Source organism: Pistacia vera, unplaced genomic scaffold, assembly GCF_008641045.1.
Source record: "Pistacia vera cultivar Batoury unplaced genomic scaffold, PisVer_v2 Contig869, whole genome shotgun sequence".
In the NCBI taxonomy this organism is placed as follows: domain Eukaryota; kingdom Viridiplantae; phylum Streptophyta; class Magnoliopsida; order Sapindales; family Anacardiaceae; genus Pistacia; species Pistacia vera.
In genome coordinates this window covers 257,033-279,004 of record NW_022196744.1, presented here as the reverse complement: position 1 = coordinate 279,004, position 21,972 = coordinate 257,033, and the positions used below count along the sequence as shown (strand labels likewise).

Here is a 21,972-nt window from a genome sequence, read left to right as displayed (position 1 = left end):
ATTTTGGCATAGCTTATTGAGATAAACTGCCATTTTTTGGACTCTTGACTCTGAGTTTTTTAGATGTTATCTCGTAGGTTGCAATTTTTGAAGCAATGAATCATAAATGCTAAACAACAAGCAAATAAAAATGGTGAACAAAGAAAAGTTATGAATAATACATCTTTTATTGATAGAACATTTTGGCCATAAGTAGCCTTACAATGAATGATTGAAAGAAAATAAAACATGAGTGGAACCTAAGCTGCTCATTGGTAATACCTTCATAGATGCTCAGCATTCAAGACTCGCAGTATTGCTTCGTTATTGAGGCGTTCTAGGTGGAAGGTTCCTAGTGCGAGCTTTTTAGAGATCCTAAATGGACCTTCCTATTTAGGCCCAAGTGCCCCCAAGTTTAGGTTTTGAGTACTTTGGACACCTTTCTGAGGACTAGGTCGCCTACTTCAAAGTCTTTATTCTTGACTTTGATGTTAAAGTATCGTCTGGCTCATTGTTGATACAAGGTGAGCCTTAACTGAGACTTGGCCTGATGCTCTTCGATTAGGTCTAGCCTCAAGTGGAGAAGGTCTTCATTTGTTTCTTCGTTGAAAACTTCCATTCAAAATGAACTAATCACCACTTCAATCGGGGTCATTGCTTCACACCCGTATGATAGAGAGAATGAGGTTTCTCTTGTCAAGCTTCTGGCTCTCGTTCTATTAGACCACAAGGCTTCAGGCAATTCTTCAGCCTATCTTCCCTTCAGAGTGTCGAGCTTCTTCTTAATGGTGTGTTTGATAACTTTGTTTACGACCTCTACTTGACTATTGGCTTGAGGCCGATAAATAGCAACAAAGCTCTGCTTAATACCAAGCTGTTTGCAAAAAGATCTGAAGTCCTTACTGTCAAACTGTTTTCTTTGTCAGTTATTATAGTGTAAGGGATTTCAAACCTATAAATGATGTTTTTGTAGACGAAATCCTTTAGCTTGTTCACGTGATGGTGGCTAAAGGCTCGACTTCTGCCTACATGATGAAGTAGTCCACGACAACCATTGCAAACTTAACACCTCTTTTTCTTTGAGGTAGAGGGCCTATCAGGTCGATACCCTTGATTGCAAACGGCCAGGCGCTTGTTAGTGTAGTTAACTCTTAAGGTGGAACTCACGGAACATTTGCAAACCTTTAGCATCATCTCATCTGCCCACATAATCTGTTGCATCGTCAAAAAATGTTGGCCAGTAATAACCTTGACGAAGCACTTTGTATGCTAAAGATCTGCCCCCTGCATAGTTTCCACAGATGCTCTCATGGATCTCTCTCAGAACATAGTACGCACCCTCATAGTCAACACATTGCAATAGCGATGAATTGAACCCACGCTTATACAACTAGTCATTGATGAGCGTGTATTGAGCTGACTTTGTACAGAGTGTTCTGGCCTCATTTCTTCCTTCTGGCAATGTTCCATCCCTTAGGTAAGCAATGATTGCATCCATCCAACTGTATCTCCAACTCATTGCTAAGACTGGTTCTTATGGAATGAAGATGCTTGGACTTGGGAGGAACTTAACTAGTATCGAATCAGCTTTCTCTTAGCTCATTGCAGTAGCTAGGCGGGCTAGACTATCGGCTACCGAATTCCTTTCCCTTGGGATCTGAGGAACTATGAAGGATTTGAACTGCTCAAGCTCGGATTTCACCAATTGGAGGTGGGATGCTATTCTATCCTCCTTCACTTGGTACTATTCTCTTTCACTTGGTACTCCCTGGTAATCCAGTGGACTACGATCTAGGAATTACTATAAATTTTGATGGACTCTGCCCGCATTTCCTTGGGGAGGCAGATCCCTACAAGCAATGCCTCGTACTCAGCCTCATTGTTGGAGGCAACGAACCTGAATCTTACTGCGGCTTTGATCAGGTTTTCTTCAAGACTTTCGAGCAAGAGCACTGGTCCTGCCCCCTTCTTATTTAAAGAGTCATCTACATACAAAGTCCATTGCCAAAGGTTGTCGAGCTTTAGCTTTTGCTGTTTTTTTTCTCCTGGGGTATTTGCCCCTAGCGAGCTTATTTCCCCTTCTGGCTGATAGGAGAATTATGATATAAAGTCCACCAAAGTCTGACCTTTGATTGTCATTCTGGGGATGTACTTGATATCATGTTGACTCATGTTCATCGTCCACTAGATCAATATGTCTGATGCATCAGGCTTTGGCATTATCTTCCTCAACGGAAAGTTTGTCAGCACATGAATGGAGTATGCTTGGAAATAAGGTCGTAGCTTCCTAGCGGCAATGACCAAGGCATGGGCGAGCTTCTCCATTTTGGGGTATCTTGTCTCTACATCGAGCAACCTTTAGCTCACATAGTATACCGGCCACTGCACTCCCCCTTCTTCTTGTACCAAAGCTGCGTTAATAGCAGACTTTGATACAATAAATATAACAACAATGGTTTACCCTAGATGGGCTTTGATAACAAAGGAGGTTGTCCCAGATGTTTCTTCAGTTCCTAGAAGGCTCTCTTGTACTCCTCTGTCCATTTGAAACCCTTATTCTCCTTCAAGGTCTCAAAGAATGGTAAGCATATGTCCGTGGCTTGAGAAACAAACCTGTTGAGTGCGGCCACACACCCTATCAAACTTTGTACCTACCTTATGCTGATCGGGCTTTTCATTTCTAGAAGAGCTTGAATCTTCTCTAGGTTGGCTTCAACACCTCGCTCATTTACAAGGAACCACACTTTAAAGGATTGAGCTTCATTTTGTATTTTATGAGGATGTCAAACATTTCCCCCGAATGCTCAATGTGGCTTTCAGTAACCTTTGACTTGACCAGCATGTAGTTGATGTACACCTCCATAATTTTTCCAATTTGATCGGCGAATATCTTGTTCACCAAGCATTGGTAAATAGCCCCAGCATTTTTCAGGCCAAACGGCATGACCCTGTAACAATAAATCCCATGGTTATTAATAAAGGACGTATGTTCTTCATCGGGCTGATACATCGGGATTTAGTTATATCCCAAGTATGCATCCATGAAATTGAGTAGTACATTTCCATCTGTCACATCTACTAACTAGTCGATCTGTGGGAGCAGAAAGTTGTCTTTGGGACAGGCTTTATTTAAATCAGTGAAGTCAACACAAGTCCGCCACTTGCCATTCGACTTCTTAACCAGAACTGGGTTGGCGAGTCAATTCAGGTACTTCACTACTCTGATGAAATTGCTGTTCAGAAGTTTGTCAACTTCATCTTTGAGCGCTTTAGAAGCTCTGCATCCATAGACCTCCTTTTCTGTCTTACTAGTCGAGCTGTTTGATCGATGTTCAACTTGTGGCACATTACCTCGAGGCTGATCCCCACCATATCCGCATGCACCCATGCCAACATGTTGAGGTTTTTCTTTAGAAACCCTACCAGATTATCAGCCATTTCTTTGCTTAAGTTGTTGTCGACCTTTAGTATGCAAGTTGGTTCTTCCTCGCTAACACATATTTCTCACAGCTATTCTGTTGGCCCTGCTACGAGCTCTTCTCTATGGATGCAAAGATCAATGGTATCCTCGAGAGGTCTAGGGAGCCATCTAGGGTATGGCTCAAATTCTATAATGACCATTGTCCTGGGGAGCAACCATTTTAGTGTAGCATTTATGGCCTGGTTGTAACATTCCCAAGATTCTTTTTTACAGCTTTTAATCATCGTGACTCCCTTAGGAGTCAAAAACCTCATTGTTTGGCAGCAAACTAATATGATTGCGCTTAACTCATCCAAGATCGGTCTTCCGAGGATGACATTGTACGTGGTTGAGAGTTTACCACTAAGAATTCAGCCATCACCGTCCTGATTTTGGGTTCTACCCCCAGAGTCATGGAAAGGTCAATCGTTCCTTTGGGGACCAAACTGTCCCCGGTGAATCCATAGAGTGGCGAAGGACAGTCCCTCAAGTCTCTCTCTGTGAACCTCATTTCTCAAAAAACTCCCAAGAAAGTGATGTTCAATGTACTTCCATTATCAACCATCACCCTTAGCCATCTAGAATTATCGATCCTGGCTACGATTATGATCGCATCATGATTATGGCGAGAGGATTCTTCGCATTCTTCGACCGTGAATCCTACCACCTCGCTCTCCTATCTGGGTCGCTTTGGCGGTTTTTGTTCACAGCTCGTTACCCAGGGGACCAAATCTATTCTGGCCTCTCGAGTATATTGCTTACGAGTGCGCTTTGAGCTCCCCATTATGTCGAGCCCCTCATAGATCATGCCTACCTAGACATCATTGTTGGTGTTGGTCAGGGCTTGCTGGACCTAGTTATTTTGCTCATCAGCATTTTTGCTATCTGGTGCCTCCTTAACAAATTCTTTTAGGTGGCCTCTTCATATCAGGTCTTCAATGACATCCTTTGAGGCTCGACACTCATTGGTATTATGCCCGAGGTGTCGGTGGTATCGGCAATATTTTTTCTGATCTCTTTTGCCTAAAGCTCCCCTCATTCTTTCTGGAGCAGGCAGTCTCTTTGCCTCACGGGAGACTTCGTAGATGTAGGCTATGTCTTGCATAAGGGGGTATATTCTTCATATCGCGGGAAGAGTTATCTGTCCCCCATGGTTATCTACTTTCTACCTTTTTATGGGACCTATTCCGGTCCCTATCATTGTGGTCTTAGCCCCTCCTCTTATCTGATGGGCGATCTTGTCACCTATCCGAGGCTCTTCGTGGCAAGTTTCTAGCTAAGGCTACTAGCGAGCTTTCTACTCACTGGTGCTTTGCAGCAATCTAATAAAACTTTGTCAGGCTCACGTGATCTTCACTTTGGAGTTCTTTCCACAACTTTCTGTTCGACCTAATGCCTACAATTAGCAAAGTCCAGATTGACTTTTCGGGTGCATCCACGACTTTTGCCTACTCGTTCTAGAACCTCGTTAAATACAAGGTCAATGTTTCATCTCTCTCCTAACGAATGTTGCTCAAATAACTGAGCAGCATTGCACATTGTCTCCTCGCTTGAAATTGCTGCAAGTATAATTAGGAGAATTGTTGTCAGGAGTTGATAGAGTTTACCTTGAGTCTTTTGTACCACCTCTTGGAATCCCCTACCAATGTGACCGCGAAGCAACGACACTTTGCCAAGTCACAGACCTTGTGCAGCTTCATCAGGTCATTGAAAGTGTCGAGGTGGTCTCTAGTGTCTCATCTCCCATCGAACTTACTTTCTAGCACCCTGAATCCTTATGGAAGAGGGGCCTGGCGAACCTCCTTTGTGAAGGGAGAGCTCACTATTTCTTCCACTGCGCCGTTCTGACGGGCTTTTAGGTTGTTGAGCGTTTTCTGTACACGATCTAAGTCTTCGTTGTGATTACCCTAGCTGGCTCTGTTTAACCTTACCTCGAGCAAGTGAGTTCATAAATTTGTTGCTTGCGAACCCCCTCCATTATGCGCATTCACGCGCGAAGTTGAATCATGGTGGCTTGGTTGATAAGTGTTATCATGCTCATCAATGCGTTGCTCGCTATGTTGGTTATAATCGGAACGTCGGTCATTGCCAAATTGGCGCACATGATTCGTCTCGCGAGCTTGCGAGGATCAAGCTTATCTTGGGTGTAGGTTAAGACTGGCATGTTGACATTAATTCGAGATATCACTGAGCAAGTAGAGCGTCTTGTGGGCGACCATTACTTTTGCTTTCACCCATTGGTTGTTTCCCTGGCCGCCTCCCAAGGTTAGTTTGCCCATGGGATTCACACTCGTGAGCGGAGTGTACTCTATGATGTCAAGGGTGTCGGTCACCCCTTGGCGTCGATGAGCCAGACTGGTCACCAACTGAATTCTGACCTGTCGGCGATATCGGTGAAGCGTGGCTGGTTAAGGTTTTGTAAGTTTGGTTGTTGATTCCTCAACTCAACCATGTTCTGTTGCACCGCTTGTGCAACCATTGTTCTAATCATCTCCACCAGCTAGCTGTTTTTAGGGTTTGACGTCCCTACCTCCTGGTTATTCACAGCTTGTTGAGTTGGTAGCACTGGTGGTCGACACCCAGCAGCGTCCTGTTACACCTCCTGATAGGTGGTCTCCACATTGTCGTGGTTTTTGGTGGTGGTTTTCGATCTTGTATGCACCATCGTAGGCCCGAATTAATTAAATCATCGTGGTTGTTTGCCAAAATTTTTTAGATGTTGGCGGAGGTTCAGGCATTCCTTCTAGTGCCAAAATGTTGATACAGAAATCTGCACCAATTAGAGTGATCCGATCGACCTTGGCGGGACCAGAACTTGTGTGTGCGTGATTACGGATAACCAACAGTGAATGAATAATGAATGCAGTAAAGTAAATGGCAAAGAGATTTTGAAAGTGGTTCGGCAAGATGAACTATTAAGCCTACATCCACTGTTTTTGTTATTTGCTATAAGAGCTTACAATAATAATCCTAGAAATATTTTCCAACCCCTTCCTCATCTTTTGAGGGGGTTTATATATAAAGGAAAGAGTGAAAATAAAGGGATTACAATTAAATTGAATGCAACTCCAATATTCTCACAATTGGGTGCTATGATTGCGCAAAGATTGCTGTCAATCTGATCCTTACCGAGATATCTGGGATCTGAAGTTATTTAGGAATTGGTTGAGCAACCGCAAGGATTAGTCACGACTAGCTTGTGCTAGGTCGAGCTGTAGCCCAACGAGCTTATGTTGGGTCAAACAATCGGTAGAGTCGAGCTGGTTCTAGATCGGGCTATAACCTCGCAATACTTCGAGCTTGATGGAAAAATCGGGCTATAACCTCGCAATACTTCAAGCTTGATGGAAAAACCACACTCAACACTCTATATCTATAAATTATAATTTGTAATGGGTTTCTTATGTAATCAAAGTTTTTCAGAAAATATTTCATCCAGTATTACAAATATTCGAAGAATTGAATACCGATCCTAAAAGAAACCTTCAAATTAATATAATGTGTACATGTTTTCAGTGACATATAGGAGATGGACAAAGTTTCTTTTATTTTGTTTTAATTAGGTTAAAATAAAAGTAAAAGTAAAATAAGAAGAGAACAAAAAAAATATAAAAGAAGTACTGGTATTTGAGGACCATATGGGATTTTCCCAAAGCATCTAAGACCTTTGTTTTCTCTTCAGCCTCTCTGAGTGATCTAATTTCTGCCTTCACCCTATGTTGTATCTCTAACTTCAGAATTTTCTGAGCTGCTTCAGATGCCTCAATTGCAGCCTTATATTTTGCTTGGTCCCTTTCCTCAGCAAGCAGTAGCTCCTGTAATCTTTTCTCTTCTTTCATTTTCCATTGCTCCAATTGAATTGCCTGTTTAATTAAGTTGCATTTAGACACTCAACGATAATCTATGCATGCTCGAAACAGAAAGTTTCAGGCTATACTGTACTGGTTCAATTTTTAGTTTATATGCAACATATTATTAGATGTTAGCTTACATATATTGCGCAAGTTTTGACATAATTTTGAATTATGAGATTAATGTTTTTATATAGCTAATATTAAATATAATTTGTTTCCATATTAATTAATGTGTATTAATTGTTCAAACTTCAGCAATATTCAAAGTACATATTGATTTAATAAACTCAAAATTTGTGTCCAAAAATGATGTTGACTTAAACTCTGTACTTAAAATCCAGACTTCTGCTCATGGATATAGAAAGGTATTTCATACACTTCCGTGTGAGATTGTTTAATATTAAGTATACTCAAAGTTATGGGAAACTATAAATAGAACCCCTTATAATTATTTAAAAAAACCCCTAGAGACGGGGGTTTAATAATTATAGGGGGGTTTATAAATTTTAATAATTTAAAAAGGGCATTTAATAATTATAGGGGAGTTTATAAAATAAACCCCATAATAAACGATCGATCCCACAAGGGGTATATAAAATAAACCCCATATAAAAGCTAACTCTAATTAATATGAGTTGATAATATGTAGCTCGCGAAATTTTATTAATTGAATCTTAAATGACCATATTTACTTCACGACTGCTGTTGGCTCTTAAATATATTCATTGTTTGGTTGATATTCTAAATTTTACATTCTAAATGATGTGGTTTTTTGGCTCATATCAAACAGCTTTATATTTTAATACAATATCTTGAATATTGGATGAAAATAATAACAGATTATAAAACAATAACAAAATAAAATTAATGTGTAATATATATGAGTGTGTGAATTATGCATCGAAGATATAAGATATTAGAAAAAAAAAAAAATAATGGGAAGAGATACATTACTCTTTAAGAAGTAAAGTTTGAAAATTTTCAGTACCTTATCTTTGGCAGCTAGTGTTTCTTTGTAGAGTGTATGGTACATTTCCACTGTTTGCTTAAGCTCCATCTTAAGCCGTTTAATCTCCTCATCAGTATCATCCTGCAAATTAATTACGTGAAATAGAAAGTAAAAATATAAATAATAAGCCTTCAATAAAGCAGATATTATATATTTAAAATTTTATAATTCTATTTTTAATTGGAAATTAATAGAGGACTAACCGTATTCTGAGAAGAATCAGAAGCTCTTTCACTGTCAAAAGAGCCTGATGGAATTTCAGAAAGAGAATTATGTGGAGCCCTGGAGGATGCTGAATTCCTTGAAGGATTCATTCCCAGATTTTCATAGAAGGCGAAAAAAGTGCTATCCGTGCTTGGCCTTCCAGAATTTATATACGAGTCCCCTCTCTCTGGAGCTGAAAACTCATCACACCTGCTTAATTCCAGAGAGTAATTATATCAAAAGTCACTTTCTAGTTAGGACGTTTTAGTATAAATTTTTTCAAGATTATGCTTAACATTGTTAGATTTATCTTATTGGACTAAAATGATATTTTATTGTTCAAATCCAATAATATATGTGCATAATTCTGACAAAATTATAGTAGGACAACTTGATTAGAGAATTACTGATTATATCAAAAAAATTTGAGAAAGAAGTGATAGTTATAATTGTAATACAAGTAGAAAATTAATGCTTACGCTATAGTGACTTCTTCATTGGAGATGTTTGTAGGGAGGATTTGAGGGTGTGGTACTTCTCCAGCTAAAATAGGTGGGAATGGACGAGTGGCAGATCGTGCAGCATGACACTTTCCTTTTGAAACAATATATACATTGCAAAAATCGGGTGCCCATTTCATTACTGTACTTGGAATATCTGTAGCCTTGAATAGTCTGCAAAATGCATTTATATTTGGAAGAAAATATAATAATTTTAATTTGACGGAAGTCGGGGCTCTACAAATAAAATAGAAGATTAAGTTTTTATAATACTATTTGTTAGAGTCCCACACCAATTAGCTATGCTCAAACCTATTATTTTATAAGAGGGATAATTCTTTAATTCAACAAGGTTTTACTGGGTGAACAGTCAGTCCACCTCAAATTCTATCATGATATCAGAGTCAGGTTCAGTTGAACTAAATGTTTGACTAGCATGTGAGTAGTTAGAACAAACAACTATCTTCATCAATAACATGACCCAACATATGAGTTTGACCGTAAAGGGGAGTATTGAAGTCTCACATCGACTAAACACACTCAACCCCACTGATTTATAAAAGGGGTAAACCTCCTATTTAACCATCTTTATTGGGTGAGAAATCAAGCCCATATCAAATTCTATCACCATTAATTTTTGGGTGTAAGGTCTATACGTCAGTAACAACACCAGAATTTATGTCGCTCGAAATTCCTACAGAAACCAAGTTTGCAGAAAACAATGATGTTTTGGCGTAGGGAGTACTTCCTTCTCTTGTAGTGATCATCACAGAAATAGTTTTTGGTTTCTCATTTTCCAATTTACAAAATGCTAAAACTTATTTTTATCTCAAATTTTTACTTGTAAAATATCAAACTTAGTCACCTTTCGCTCTCTCATGTACGTCTAATTCTTTCCATTTCTTATTGCACTTGTGTTGGATTTCCAAGACGAAAAAAGGGCTTTAATTACTAATTACATTAAAAAGATTTTCAGAGAGAAAATTCTTCAAAATAAACAAGGGTAATTTACCTGGTGAGGCCATTCTTTGATGGGGAACCAAGCAACAATGTTTTGACTGCATGATTGGAAACGTATTCGATGAGCGCTCTTGCCACATTCTGATGCTGGAGTACTACCAATTCACATTGTAGCTGAAAAATTAATTTAAATACAACCACTGGATTAAGTTTTATCAATTAAGGACTACAAATTTCATCTACCAATTTATCATAAGAAATAATTAAGCAGGGTTTTTACATTTCTGCGCGTACAAAAGCAACGAAATGGAAGAAAGACATCCATGGTTTGATTATCAGGATGCTGTTGAATCAGTTCCTCATCATTCCCCCCTGCATTCATGCCAAGAAAGAAATAAATATATATTTACTGATTAAGAAGAATTATATATATATATATATATATTTTATTTATGAAAATTCTCCTACACAGATGTCATGAAATTTTTAACATGTTGAAGAAATGTGAGCACGGGTTTGTGTCCGCACATTAAAAACTTTCATAACGTCCACATTAAACTAATATATGAAAATTCTCCAATAGAGAATGACTAACATATGAAATTTATTTTCAATGTGGACATCTGAAATTTTTAATATGCAGACAAAGGTGACCATCTAAGTTGTTGGCTTTTGATTTTAGGATTTGTGAAGTGAGCGATTAGACGCTCTCACCAATAACAACTTCAGGATGTTTGCATTGAAGAATATATGTATGTATCCCAAAGCTAATTCGTTTATCAAATCAAATATAATATATAAATGAGAAAAGTGAGAAAGAGAGACCTGATCGATGAAGAACATGGATGAGTTTGACGGTTTGGTTTCTGCGGAGAAGATGTTCAGCAGCCCATTTGAGAGCATATTTGCTGAATTTATCTTTGTCAACTGCCACTGCCACTAATCCATCTCTTCCTGATTCCCTTCTTTCTTCATTCCTTCGATGATCCAACATCTCTTTCTAATTTTCTCTAACTTGCCACCCTAATTGTTGCATTAGTTCATCATGATCGATGATTGAGATCCAACAAAACTATGAAAATACAGCACCTCTCCTTTCCCATCTCATTAACCAATGAATGGATGATTGTAATTAAGGGTCTAATCTTATGCTAATAAAAGTTTTACCAAACATTAGTTAGAGAGTCCATGTTTCAAGGGCAGTTACGATTATACATTTTAATAAATCAGCTTTCATCCAGTAAAATTACCAGCCTTCTCTTGCCACCAAAATCTACAATGCTTTAACAATAAAATATTGTTAAGAAAATAGATTAATAACTCAAAACAAGAGTAAGTCTATGAAATCATCTGATGTTATTAACGTGGTATCACAAGATAATACATGCATAAATTCATTGAAAGTGGTAATACCTCCGTTGTGTTCTAGATTTTTTCTATCTCAAAATACAAATAATCTATATCATTTTTTAAATAATTAATTATTCTGTATTGCTACTTGTTAGTCAATAGTTATTAGTTAGTTAATAGTTTATTTAAAAATTAAAGGGTAATTTTCCTTAAGATGTCATTTCGTTCCTTGAAACATTTTAGCATCCTCTTATTTGAAAAATAGTCACAAACCTCTTTCTATTATAATTAGGATTAACGACTTTTTCCCACCCAAATAATGGTTTAATGACACTTTCTTACCCACATATTTTTAAAATACTAATTTACTACCTAAATTTATATTCTAATGGCAAACAAAGAGCAAACTCAATCCAGGTTGTTAAGGTTTTTAAAGAGGGGAGGCCGACGAGTCTTTTGATAGTAGAATGTTATATTTTGATAGTTGGGATTGATTGGAATTTGACTTAGGAGAGACAGCTATGCAAACTCTAATCACTCGATTGTCGACGATTGGTATGGTCGACAAGAGTAAGGATTGAGAGGTTTTGGAGAGTGATGATTGAGGAAAAGAACGATGGTGGTGTGAGATCACAATGATGCTGGAAACGGAAACGGAATATAAATTTAGGTAGTAAAATGGTATTTTAAAAGTCTATGGGTGGGAAAGGGCCGGATGAGAAAAAGTCATTTACTCTTATAATTATTATATCATTATTATTATTTTTACTAATGAATTAAAATATCATAATACATATCACTTCTAATCTGAACTTATATTTAAATGTTAAATAAATTAGACCAAAATTAATTTTAAGAATATATCAACTAATTATAACATAACACTCTTTAAATTTTCATAGTGCATATATTATAAGTAAAATATAATTATTTACCAATAAATTAAAATTTGAATAATATAAATATAAATATTAAATTTATTTCTTTATTGATTAAAGATTTAGTATATTTTAGCTTATAACGTATATGTTGACATTGGAATGAAGATATTGCGCAGTAAATGGAGGATATGATATGGCTCTAATTAGCGTATGATTATGCGATTACCTTTTTTTGTAAAGATCATGACATTATTTTCTTCTATTTCCTTTCCTTACTTGTATAAATTGTACATGAACAATTCTTCTCAAAGTCTTTATTCTTTTTCTTCTCTCTCGGCATACTTCAGTAGCATAGCTGCCTCTCCAATCTCCTTATTCTGACAGTATAATATGTCTAATTTAATATCACCCAACACAAAACATCACTACGAATAGTTTAATTCTGTCTAACCTGGCCCTTAGATTTTAATCTAGCCGAGGCTCTCAAACCATGGATGTTCCCAGTATTTTGAAGCAGTCCCGGCTAAACTAAATTTTATTTTCAACAAAAAACGTACTAACTATAACTTTACAAATTAAATGAAAAACATATTTTAAATTGTAACAAAAAAAATAGAAAAATAAAATACCTATTTACACCTATAATTGTCATTTAAACCACATCTTCATCTTTCTCTCCATTAAAGAAGTACAAGTCAATCAAACATATAATTATCACAAAATAAAGTACAGACGCACAATCTGAATCTGAAGGCTGGGTATGTATTAGAGTTACATAGCTAGAAAGCTGGTTGTCCACTATTCAAGAAGCTCTCACAACTTATATACACCCGGTAACAAAGCATCAATGTGTTTAAACCATGTTGTTAAGAGTTTGAAGGAGAAGGCCTTGATCAATGAAACAAAAAGTAAATGCACTTGGTGACATTTTTATAATAAATTTTTATTATAAATTACTTTAATATTTCATCATAGGAATAAACTAATTATAGAGTCAAAGATCAAACATAAGTAGATAATTTAATATCCATTAAAAAGCCATTCATAAGGAAATAGAGGGAGCTAGAGAGAGATGTAAAGTCAGCGTTTAGAATCCCGTCTCAACTGGAGCTTTTCACCTTATTTTTACAGTGATAAAAGAAGCAATATTGTTGCACACCAAACCCAGACCACATTCATTCATCAATCAAAATACTAAATAGTTACTTGTTTTATCTAAGTGTGTAAGACATGAGCTGCAGTTTATATAAGAGAACAAAAAATTAACGAAATAATTAATTGCTTGAAGACCTTAATTAGGAGTAAGATGAGAAATCATCAGACTTTCCTCTTGAAGACCTAAGATCAGCTTCACTAGCATAAGAAGAGTAGAAATCGTCATCCATGTCCTTTTCCTTTAATTCTTCAATCCTCTCAACAGCCTCCTTCAACTCCAACCTCTTCTCCACCTCCGCTTCACAACAAGCCAACCCAATCTTTAATAATTTGTTCATTTCCCCTTCACTATTCTTTGTTCCTCCCATATCTTTATCATAAACTTGGCTTTTGTTTTCTACGTAATTTCCATTGCCAACAATCGACATCACCCAATTTGCCAAATCGATTTCACTTCTCTTCCCTTGTTGCAAAAAGTTAGCGGGGAATTTCCCTGTTAGAATTTCTAATATCAATACCCCAAGACCCCATACATCTGTTTTCTTTGTGATTCTTCCATATTGTAAAGATTCCGGAGACTTATAGGCCACCATCAAGTCTTGGGCACTCTCTTGGTTGATTACAGGAATCAATCCGTAGTCTGAAAGAAGTGGCTCAAATGATTCCTTCAAAAGAACGTTTGAGGATTTCAGGTGACCATGAGGTGCTATTAGGCTTGGTAACTCCTTATAAAGATACGCAAGACCCTTGCTAACGCCTTTAATAATTTTTAATCGGGTTGGCCAATCAAGACTTGGTTGCCCCATAGAATGGCGTCCTGAAACAAACAAATTAAACTACAATACTTACCAAAATTGTTCGATAGAAATGTTTTTCAAATAGTATACGAATACAATCTTATAAAAGCTAGTGTAAAAAATAAAAAACGATCCTTTTCACAATTTTTTTATAGTTTTTAATTTAAAAATAGTTTTTGAATATTATTTCAAATACTTTTTTAAATATTAAAAATACTAAAATACAATCTATAAGAGTTTTGAATACTATATCAAATACATTTTCAACAACTGAAAATTTGGAATTGTAGTTTAGCTTGTGAAATTTTGGAATTGTATTACTCGACAATAGTCCTATCATTTATGCAGGTAAATCAAGATTAAAGAAAAAGAATATACCATGAAGATGAACCGCCAAGCTTCCCCTTTGAACAAAATCAGAAACCAACAATTTCTCTTCCTTCCTATAGTAATAAGCCACAAGAGGGAGCAAATTAGCATGCCTTAATCTTCCTAATCTCCTCATATGCTCTTGAAAATCTTCTCTACCAACATTATTCATTTGCTTAAACCTCTTAACAACCATCATTGCACCAGGGCCGAGAGACGCTTTGTATGAAGATCCAAAGCACCCACTGCCCAATATTTCCGCAGAGGATCTCAGCAATCCCTGTAAATCAAACTTTTCTCTGTCGTCTCTTACAAAAGAAAGCTTGGTAGATTGATCACTCTTCTTGCCTCCAACGGCTGAGATTTCCTGTGAATATGTTGACGGTTGCTCTGATTCCCTAATGCCTGATTTCTTTTGGAAGTTTGAGGGTAATGGAGACTCTATTGTTTCGGGTTCTTCTTGTTTCCGCCGACGGAGGATGAAGAGGGTGGCGAGTATGGCTGCCAGTGCCACCACTGCAACTATTGAGAAAATTATTATGGTCAACGTGGCAGTATTATCTTCTGTGGGTAAGGGCTGAGGTGGGGAGTTGTTGGGACCAGGGTTGGGTTTGGGCTTTGGTTCGGGGTCAGATTTGGGGCTGGTCTGGGAGTTTGGGGAGAGGCTATCTTCGCTCACGCTGGGATTGGGTTCGAAGTTAGGTGTGGGGCTAGGGCTAGGACTGCGCTCGGATTTGGTTCCATCACATGAATCCAATGGCCCACCACATAATCCTTTATTGCCTATTACATGTCAAAGAAAGAACGAGACATCAAATTTTAGTTAAAACATTTTTAACTGTTTCAACAATCAAACCAATCTCCTTTTTACTTCTGGTGAACAATTCATTTTTGTTAATCTAATGGTGATGAAAATTGTTTAAATTGATATAATTATTTTTTACACCGTTAGATCAAGAAAGACTAATAACTCATAAGAAGTACCAAAATTAATTATAAGATGATCGACTCATAATTTAAAATTTCAGGTTAATAAATAAGATTTAAAATTGTAAACTGGTAAGATACAACCTTTATGGACAATTAAATTATCATGAATTTGTATGTGCACTCTTATTCTAATTAGACTAACCCTAGCAATTTTATTTTTTATTTTTTGGACAGTTGATTGTGGAGTGCAGAATTCTAATTATGATTATGTTCTACGCTTTATGAATATTTAACTAAAGCTTGCAACATAACACTGTATACGTGAACAAAATATACCTTCATGCACGTTCAATTTCATGTTTTAATTTATTTTTTCTATAAACTGTGAAAGAACAAATAAAAGAAGAAATAATATGCAAGGATAATAAGTTAATGACCTGAAAAAGAGGAAGGATCCAATTCCTGGAGGCTTGGCGGGATAGGACCCGTCAAGGCATTGTTGGAAACATTGAAAACTTGAAATACATTCTGTTGAAAATCTGGGATCTCACCTTCAAATTGATTCCCTTCCAGACTCAACTCCCTTAATTTAGACAAACTCGTTAAGGACGATGGTATTGCACCAGAAAAATTATTATCTGCCAAATAAAGTTTCTTTAATGAGGTAAGATCCTCAAACTCATCCCTTGGAATATCCCCAGAAAATTTATTATGTGACAAATAAACCGATTTCAATGCACTGAGTTTGCTCAAATCAGGTATTGGACCTTCAAACTCATTATTCATCAAACTTATGGTTCTCAAATCCTTCAATTCAGCTAGATTGCTCATCTCAACTTTGCCTTTTAGCCCCATGTTTTCAAGTTTTAGACCCCAAATGCTACCTTTATTACAAAGAACACCAAACCAATTTGCATCATTCCCATCGCATGGACTGGTTTCATCATCCCAATCGTACAATGAAGACGAGTCCGACAGTGAAGATTTGAAGTTAACGAGGATTTCGGAGTCCGATAAACTAAAACATGCAACAAGAAAATACGTCATCAGGTGAAGAAAAAGAAGTAAAAACAAGGGCTTATCTTGAAGAGTCATGGCATAGTAATCGGGCGTCAGACGCGCGCCCTGAAGAGATGGGGCCGGCCAGCTGCAATGGAGAATTGGTGTTTTTTTTAATTATTTTTTGAGGGGGTGGAGAAATGGCTTGGAAGTGAAGTTGAATTTTGAGGGCGTAGAGAAGAGAGAAAAATGTGCTAAGAATAGGGAAGACTTAAGCTAATTATTTACAAACCAAATTAAAAGAGGAAAATGAAAGGGGGTTTGTATTGTTGAAACAGTCTTTCTTTCCTCTTTGTGTACGAGTGGTGTATGAGAAATTTTCGGTTTGCCTTTCAATGTGACACACTTTTCTTTTATTATATTTATACATTTCTTACTTTTTGTTTTTCTTATTTTATCTTTTCTATGCCTCAAACCTTATTCAAATCCATCAATTATAAACAATAATATTAATCACCATCCTAACAATTAGTTGTTTTTATGTTTTATCTTTTCTATGCCTCAAACCTTTTTCAAATCCATCAATTATGAACAATAATTTATATCAATCTGCATCCTAGCAATTAGCTGCTTTTTATTTATTTTTTATTATGTGAAACAAATCAGTCACAAAATTAGTCATATATTGAGAATTTTTAGACTGTCATTACCATTTAGTTCCAATTATTTGTATTTCTCAATGATCTTGTTTTATAGCAACATATATTAGTTGATGATGAAGACATTGAAGAGCATAATAAAAAAAATAAAAAAATGTCACTATGTGTATACTTATTGACATTTATTTATATTGTTAGATACATATTTTGTAACTACTATTTAATCAACGAAAATATAAATAGAGAGGATCTATTTTGTCATTTCAATATTTATAATTTTTTTTTTCTTATTTATCTATACATATAGAGTTGATCGTATAATACTCCATGTATATATAAAATAAATATTTGAAAATTTGAAAATAGAAATAAAATATAAGAAATTTAGACATTATATAACTCCAAAATTGGGTAATATAAATAACAGAGCACATTAATAAAAATTTTAACAATCTCAACCTAATTACATATATACAAATTAAATATATATTAATATTATAAAATATTAAATTAAGAGCAATTAAATTATTTTATTCAATAATTAAATTTTAAATTATATTACATTTTATTAATAATTCAATAATTCAGTAATTAAATATGAATTAATATTTTAAATAATTATATAAATAATTAATGAACTAGTTAAATAATTAAAATATGTTATAATATATATATAGTTAAATTTTAAGCTATTTGTAAAGTTAATTTAATATAATCTAACTTCAATTAAATTTTTCAAAAATTCAAAATTGTTTAAATTATTACATCTAATCATTTAAATAATTAATGATACAATATCTCTCTAATTTTGGTTCTTCGACAAACACATGACCGTACTAAATTTAATCCAATCTAATTCTCTCCAATCCACTAGAGCTCAGTAGCAAAGAATTAGTCCAATCTATTTGTTAGAAGCTACGAGACAGAAAATGAATTGGGAAATCTTTATTCAATCAACTCAAGTCTATTTTTACAACTACTGTGGCTCTTTTAAATAACTAATTACAACCAATTACAATATGCAGTAGTAACAAAAACTAATACAGTAGATCTTTTATAGTAATACTTTATATAAGAATAACTTCTATGTAGTTATAAAAACTTTTAATCCCAACTTGAGTCAGTTATAAATAAAAATAAATTTCACATTGTACTAAGTTATAATTTTTCTAGATCTCGTCTTAAGGAACTTGCATTTACATAGTAATAATTATATACATATTGCAAAAAATATATGTTATGTTACATTAAAGGTTTAAGATGAAATAACATATTTATCTAAAGTTGTTTGGGACAATGATTTATACTTTAGAATTGTTACTACATCATTTATCTTACGAGTACATAATAAGATATAAGCATGAACACCTTCTTGTTGAAACCAAAATATTTCTAACTCTCAAGCATGTTTAGAGCTTCTTGGCATAAATTTTTTGGTAATTCCGTACTATCATTCTTAAAATTATCTCATTCATCTTCTTGTCTAATTCTAGTAACGATTTTTTTTTCAGTTAAAACATACACGACTAGTTGCTCATTTATATTTTTGAAGAAGACATTAATATCCATTTGATTAGTGTAGTGAAGTTGTCAAATCCGATCACTCAATTTTACAGTGACTTTTTGATATCTATTTATGTGCTATCCTAATGCTACTAAAATAATGAATCGAAATCCTAATACTACTAAAACATGAATTATAAAATAAGAAATTAAAACAATAATTCTTGCAACTACACCTCTATTAAATTATAACCTCCTTATAGTAATAAATTTAATTGGTCTCAATATTATGACTATAGAGAGGTTCTACTGTATAACTAATATGCCCTCTCAAGCTGATACTGATTGATGAACATCAAACATACCAAGCTTGGACATGAGAATGTGATGTTGTTGCTTGCATAATCCCATGGTCATCAAATCAGCAGGCTGTTCACTAGGGGAGATGTATGTAGTTTTAATTAATTTTTTATCAATCTTTTCACGAATCATATGACAGTCAATCTCAACATAGTTAGTTCGTGAGTAATACTAGCCTTACAAAGAGGCATACAAAGAACCATACAAAGAGTCAAATCCAGCCCTTGAAATTCATGATTACCTCTTTCTTTCTCTCTTTTTCCCTTCTTTCAAGGGCTGGATTTGACTCTTTGTATGACTCTTTGTATGCATCTTTGTAAGGCTAGTATTACTCTTAGTTCGTTCATGGTATACTAGATTAGCAGCAATATGTAGGGCAGCTTTTTGTCACAGTACAATAGTGTTGGTAACAGAAGTTTGATGCCTAAATCAGGGAGCAAATTTTGTATCCAAGGAATCTCGCAACAAGTGGATGCCATCGATCTATATTCAACCTCACAAGATGATCTAGAAACAGTAGATTGTTTGTTTGTTTTCCAGGAAATTAAAGATTCTCCAAACTTGATATAATAACTAGTTAAAGACCTTTTAGACATTGGACAGGCAAGGTCATACCTTCATGCATGTTCAATTTCATGTTTTAATTTATTTTTTCTATAAACTGTGAAAGAACAAATAAAAGAAGAAATAATATGCAAGGATAATAAGTTAATGACCTGAAAAAGAGGAAGGATCCAGTTCCTGGAGGCTTGGCGGGATAGGACCCGTCAAGGCATTGTTGGAAACATTGAAAACTTGAAATACATTCTGTTGAAAATCTGGGATCTCACCTTCAAATTGATTCCCTTCCAGACTCAACTCCCTTAATTTAGACAAACTCGTTAAGGACGATGGTATTGCACCAGAAAAATTATTATCTGCCAAATAAAGTTTCTTTAATGAGGTAAGATCCTCAAACTCATCCCTTGGAATATCCCCAGAAAATTTATTATGTGACAAATAAACCGATTTCAATGCACTGAGTTTGCTCAAATCAGGTATTGGACCTTCAAACTCATTATTCATCAAACTTATGGTTCTCAAATCCTTCAATTCAGCTAGATTGCTCATCTCAACTTTGCCTTTTAGCCCCATGTTTTCAAGTTTTAGACCCCAAATGCTACCTTTATTACAAAGAACACCAAACCAATTTGCATCATTCCCATCGCATGGACTGGTTTCATCATCCCAATCGTACAATGAAGACGAGTCCGACAGTGAAGATTTGAAGTTAACGAGGATTTCGGAGTCCGATAAACTAAAACATGCAACAAGAAAATACGTCATCAGGTGAAGAAAAAGAAGTAAAAACAAGGGCTTATCTTGAAGAGTCATGGCATAGTAATCGGGCGTCAGACGCGCGCCCTGAAGAGATGGGGCCGGCCAGCTGCAATGGAGAATTGGTGTTTTTTTTAATTATTTTTTGAGGGGGTGGAGAAATGGCTTGGAAGTGAAGTTGAATTTTGAGGGCGTAGAGAAGAGAGAAAAATGTGCTAAGAATAGGGAAGACTTAAGCTAATTATTTACAAACCAAATTAAAAGAGGAAAATGAAAGGGGGTTTGTATTGTTGAAACAGTCTTTCTTTCCTCTTTGTGTACGAGTGGTGTATGAGAAATTTTCGGTTTGCCTTTCAATGTGACACACTTTTCTTTTATTATATTTATACATTTCTTACTTTTTGTTTTTCTTATTTTATCTTTTCTATGCCTCAAACCTTATTCAAATCCATCAATTATAAACAATAATATTAATCACCATCCTAACAATTAGTTGTTTTTATGTTTTATCTTTTCTATGCCTCAAACCTTTTTCAAATCCATCAATTATGAACAATAATTTATATCAATCTGCATCCTAGCAATTAGCTGCTTTTTATTTATTTTTTATTATGTGAAACAAATCAGTCACAAAATTAGTCATATATTGAGAATTTTTAGACTGTCATTACCATTTAGTTCCAATTATTTGTATTTCTCAATGATCTTGTTTTATAGCAACATATATTAGTTGATGATGAAGACATTGAAGAGCATAATAAAAAAAATAAAAAAATGTCACTATGTGTATACTTATTGACATTTATTTATATTGTTAGATACATATTTTGTAACTACTATTTAATCAACGAAAATATAAATAGAGAGGATCTATTTTGTCATTTCAATATTTATAATTTTTTTTTTCTTATTTATCTATACATATAGAGTTGATCGTATAATACTCCATGTATATATAAAATAAATATTTGAAAATTTGAAAATAGAAATAAAATATAAGAAATTTAGACATTATATAACTCCAAAATTGGGTAATATAAATAACAGAGCACATTAATAAAAATTTTAACAATCTCAACCTAATTACATATATACAAATTAAATATATATTAATATTATAAAATATTAAATTAAGAGCAATTAAATTATTTTATTCAATAATTAAATTTTAAATTATATTACATTTTATTAATAATTCAATAATTCAGTAATTAAATATGAATTAATATTTTAAATAATTATATAAATAATTAATGAACTAGTTAAATAATTAAAATATGTTATAATATATATATAGTTAAATTTTAAGCTATTTGTAAAGTTAATTTAATATAATCTAACTTCAATTAAATTTTTCAAAAATTCAAAATTGTTTAAATTATTACATCTAATCATTTAAATAATTAATGATACAATATCTCTCTAATTTTGGTTCTTCGACAAACACATGACCGTACTAAATTTAATCCAATCTAATTCTCTCCAATCCACTAGAGCTCAGTAGCAAAGAATTAGTCCAATCTATTTGTTAGAAGCTACGAGACAGAAAATGAATTGGGAAATCTTTATTCAATCAACTCAAGTCTATTTTTACAACTACTGTGGCTCTTTTAAATAACTAATTACAACCAATTACAATATGCAGTAGTAACAAAAACTAATACAGTAGATCTTTTATAGTAATAC

General features: G+C 34.7%; 2 protein-coding genes across 2 annotated transcripts; both read right to left on the bottom strand.

Moving 5' to 3' along the window:
- Nucleotides 1–1,770: 1,770 nt before the first annotated feature.
- LOC116118986 (U-box domain-containing protein 35-like) lies at nt 1,771–10,960 on the bottom strand. The gene is made up of 9 exons (XM_031404943.1): nt 10,792–10,960; nt 10,247–10,338; nt 10,019–10,140; nt 8,986–9,180; nt 8,506–8,716; nt 8,282–8,383; nt 7,061–7,302; nt 2,804–2,927; nt 1,771–2,064 (listed from the first exon to the last, which is right to left on the bottom strand). Exons 1-9 carry the CDS (start codon nt 10,958–10,960, stop codon nt 1,771–1,773), a joined length of 1,551 nt encoding a protein of 516 aa, XP_031260803.1.
- A 2,532-nt stretch (nt 10,961–13,492) lies between these two features.
- Nucleotides 13,493–16,543, bottom strand: LOC116118983 (pollen receptor-like kinase 1). Its single transcript, XM_031404939.1, has 4 exons — nt 15,886–16,543; nt 15,242–15,301; nt 14,528–15,082; nt 13,493–14,169 (listed from the first exon to the last, which is right to left on the bottom strand). The coding sequence occupies exons 1-4, from the start codon at nt 16,541–16,543 to the stop codon at nt 13,493–13,495; spliced, it is 1,950 nt and encodes a 649-aa protein (XP_031260799.1).
- Between the last annotated feature and the right edge of the window lie 5,429 nt (nt 16,544–21,972).

Excerpts from the sequence above, each read along its gene's own strand:
- LOC116118986 (XM_031404943.1), bottom strand. The coding sequence starts at position 10,960 with ATGTTGGATCATCGAAGGAATGAAGAAAGAAGGGAATCAGGAAGAGAT. Across the intron at positions 8,384-8,505 it reads CTGATTCTTCTCAGAATACG|GATGATACTGATGAGGAGAT; the intron begins GTTAGTCCTCTA and ends ATTAATTTGCAG. Across the intron at positions 7,303-8,281 it reads CACTAGCTGCCAAAGATAAG|GCAATTCAATTGGAGCAATG; the intron begins GTACTGAAAATT and ends TTAATTAAACAG.
- LOC116118983 (XM_031404939.1), bottom strand. The coding sequence starts at position 16,543 with ATGACTCTTCAAGATAAGCCCTTGTTTTTACTTCTTTTTCTTCACCTG. Across the intron at positions 15,302-15,885 it reads GGATCCTTCCTCTTTTTCAG|GCAATAAAGGATTATGTGGT; the intron begins GTCATTAACTTA and ends GACATGTAATAG. Across the intron at positions 14,170-14,527 it reads CTTGGCGGTTCATCTTCATG|GACGCCATTCTATGGGGCAA; the intron begins GTATATTCTTTT and ends TGTTTGTTTCAG.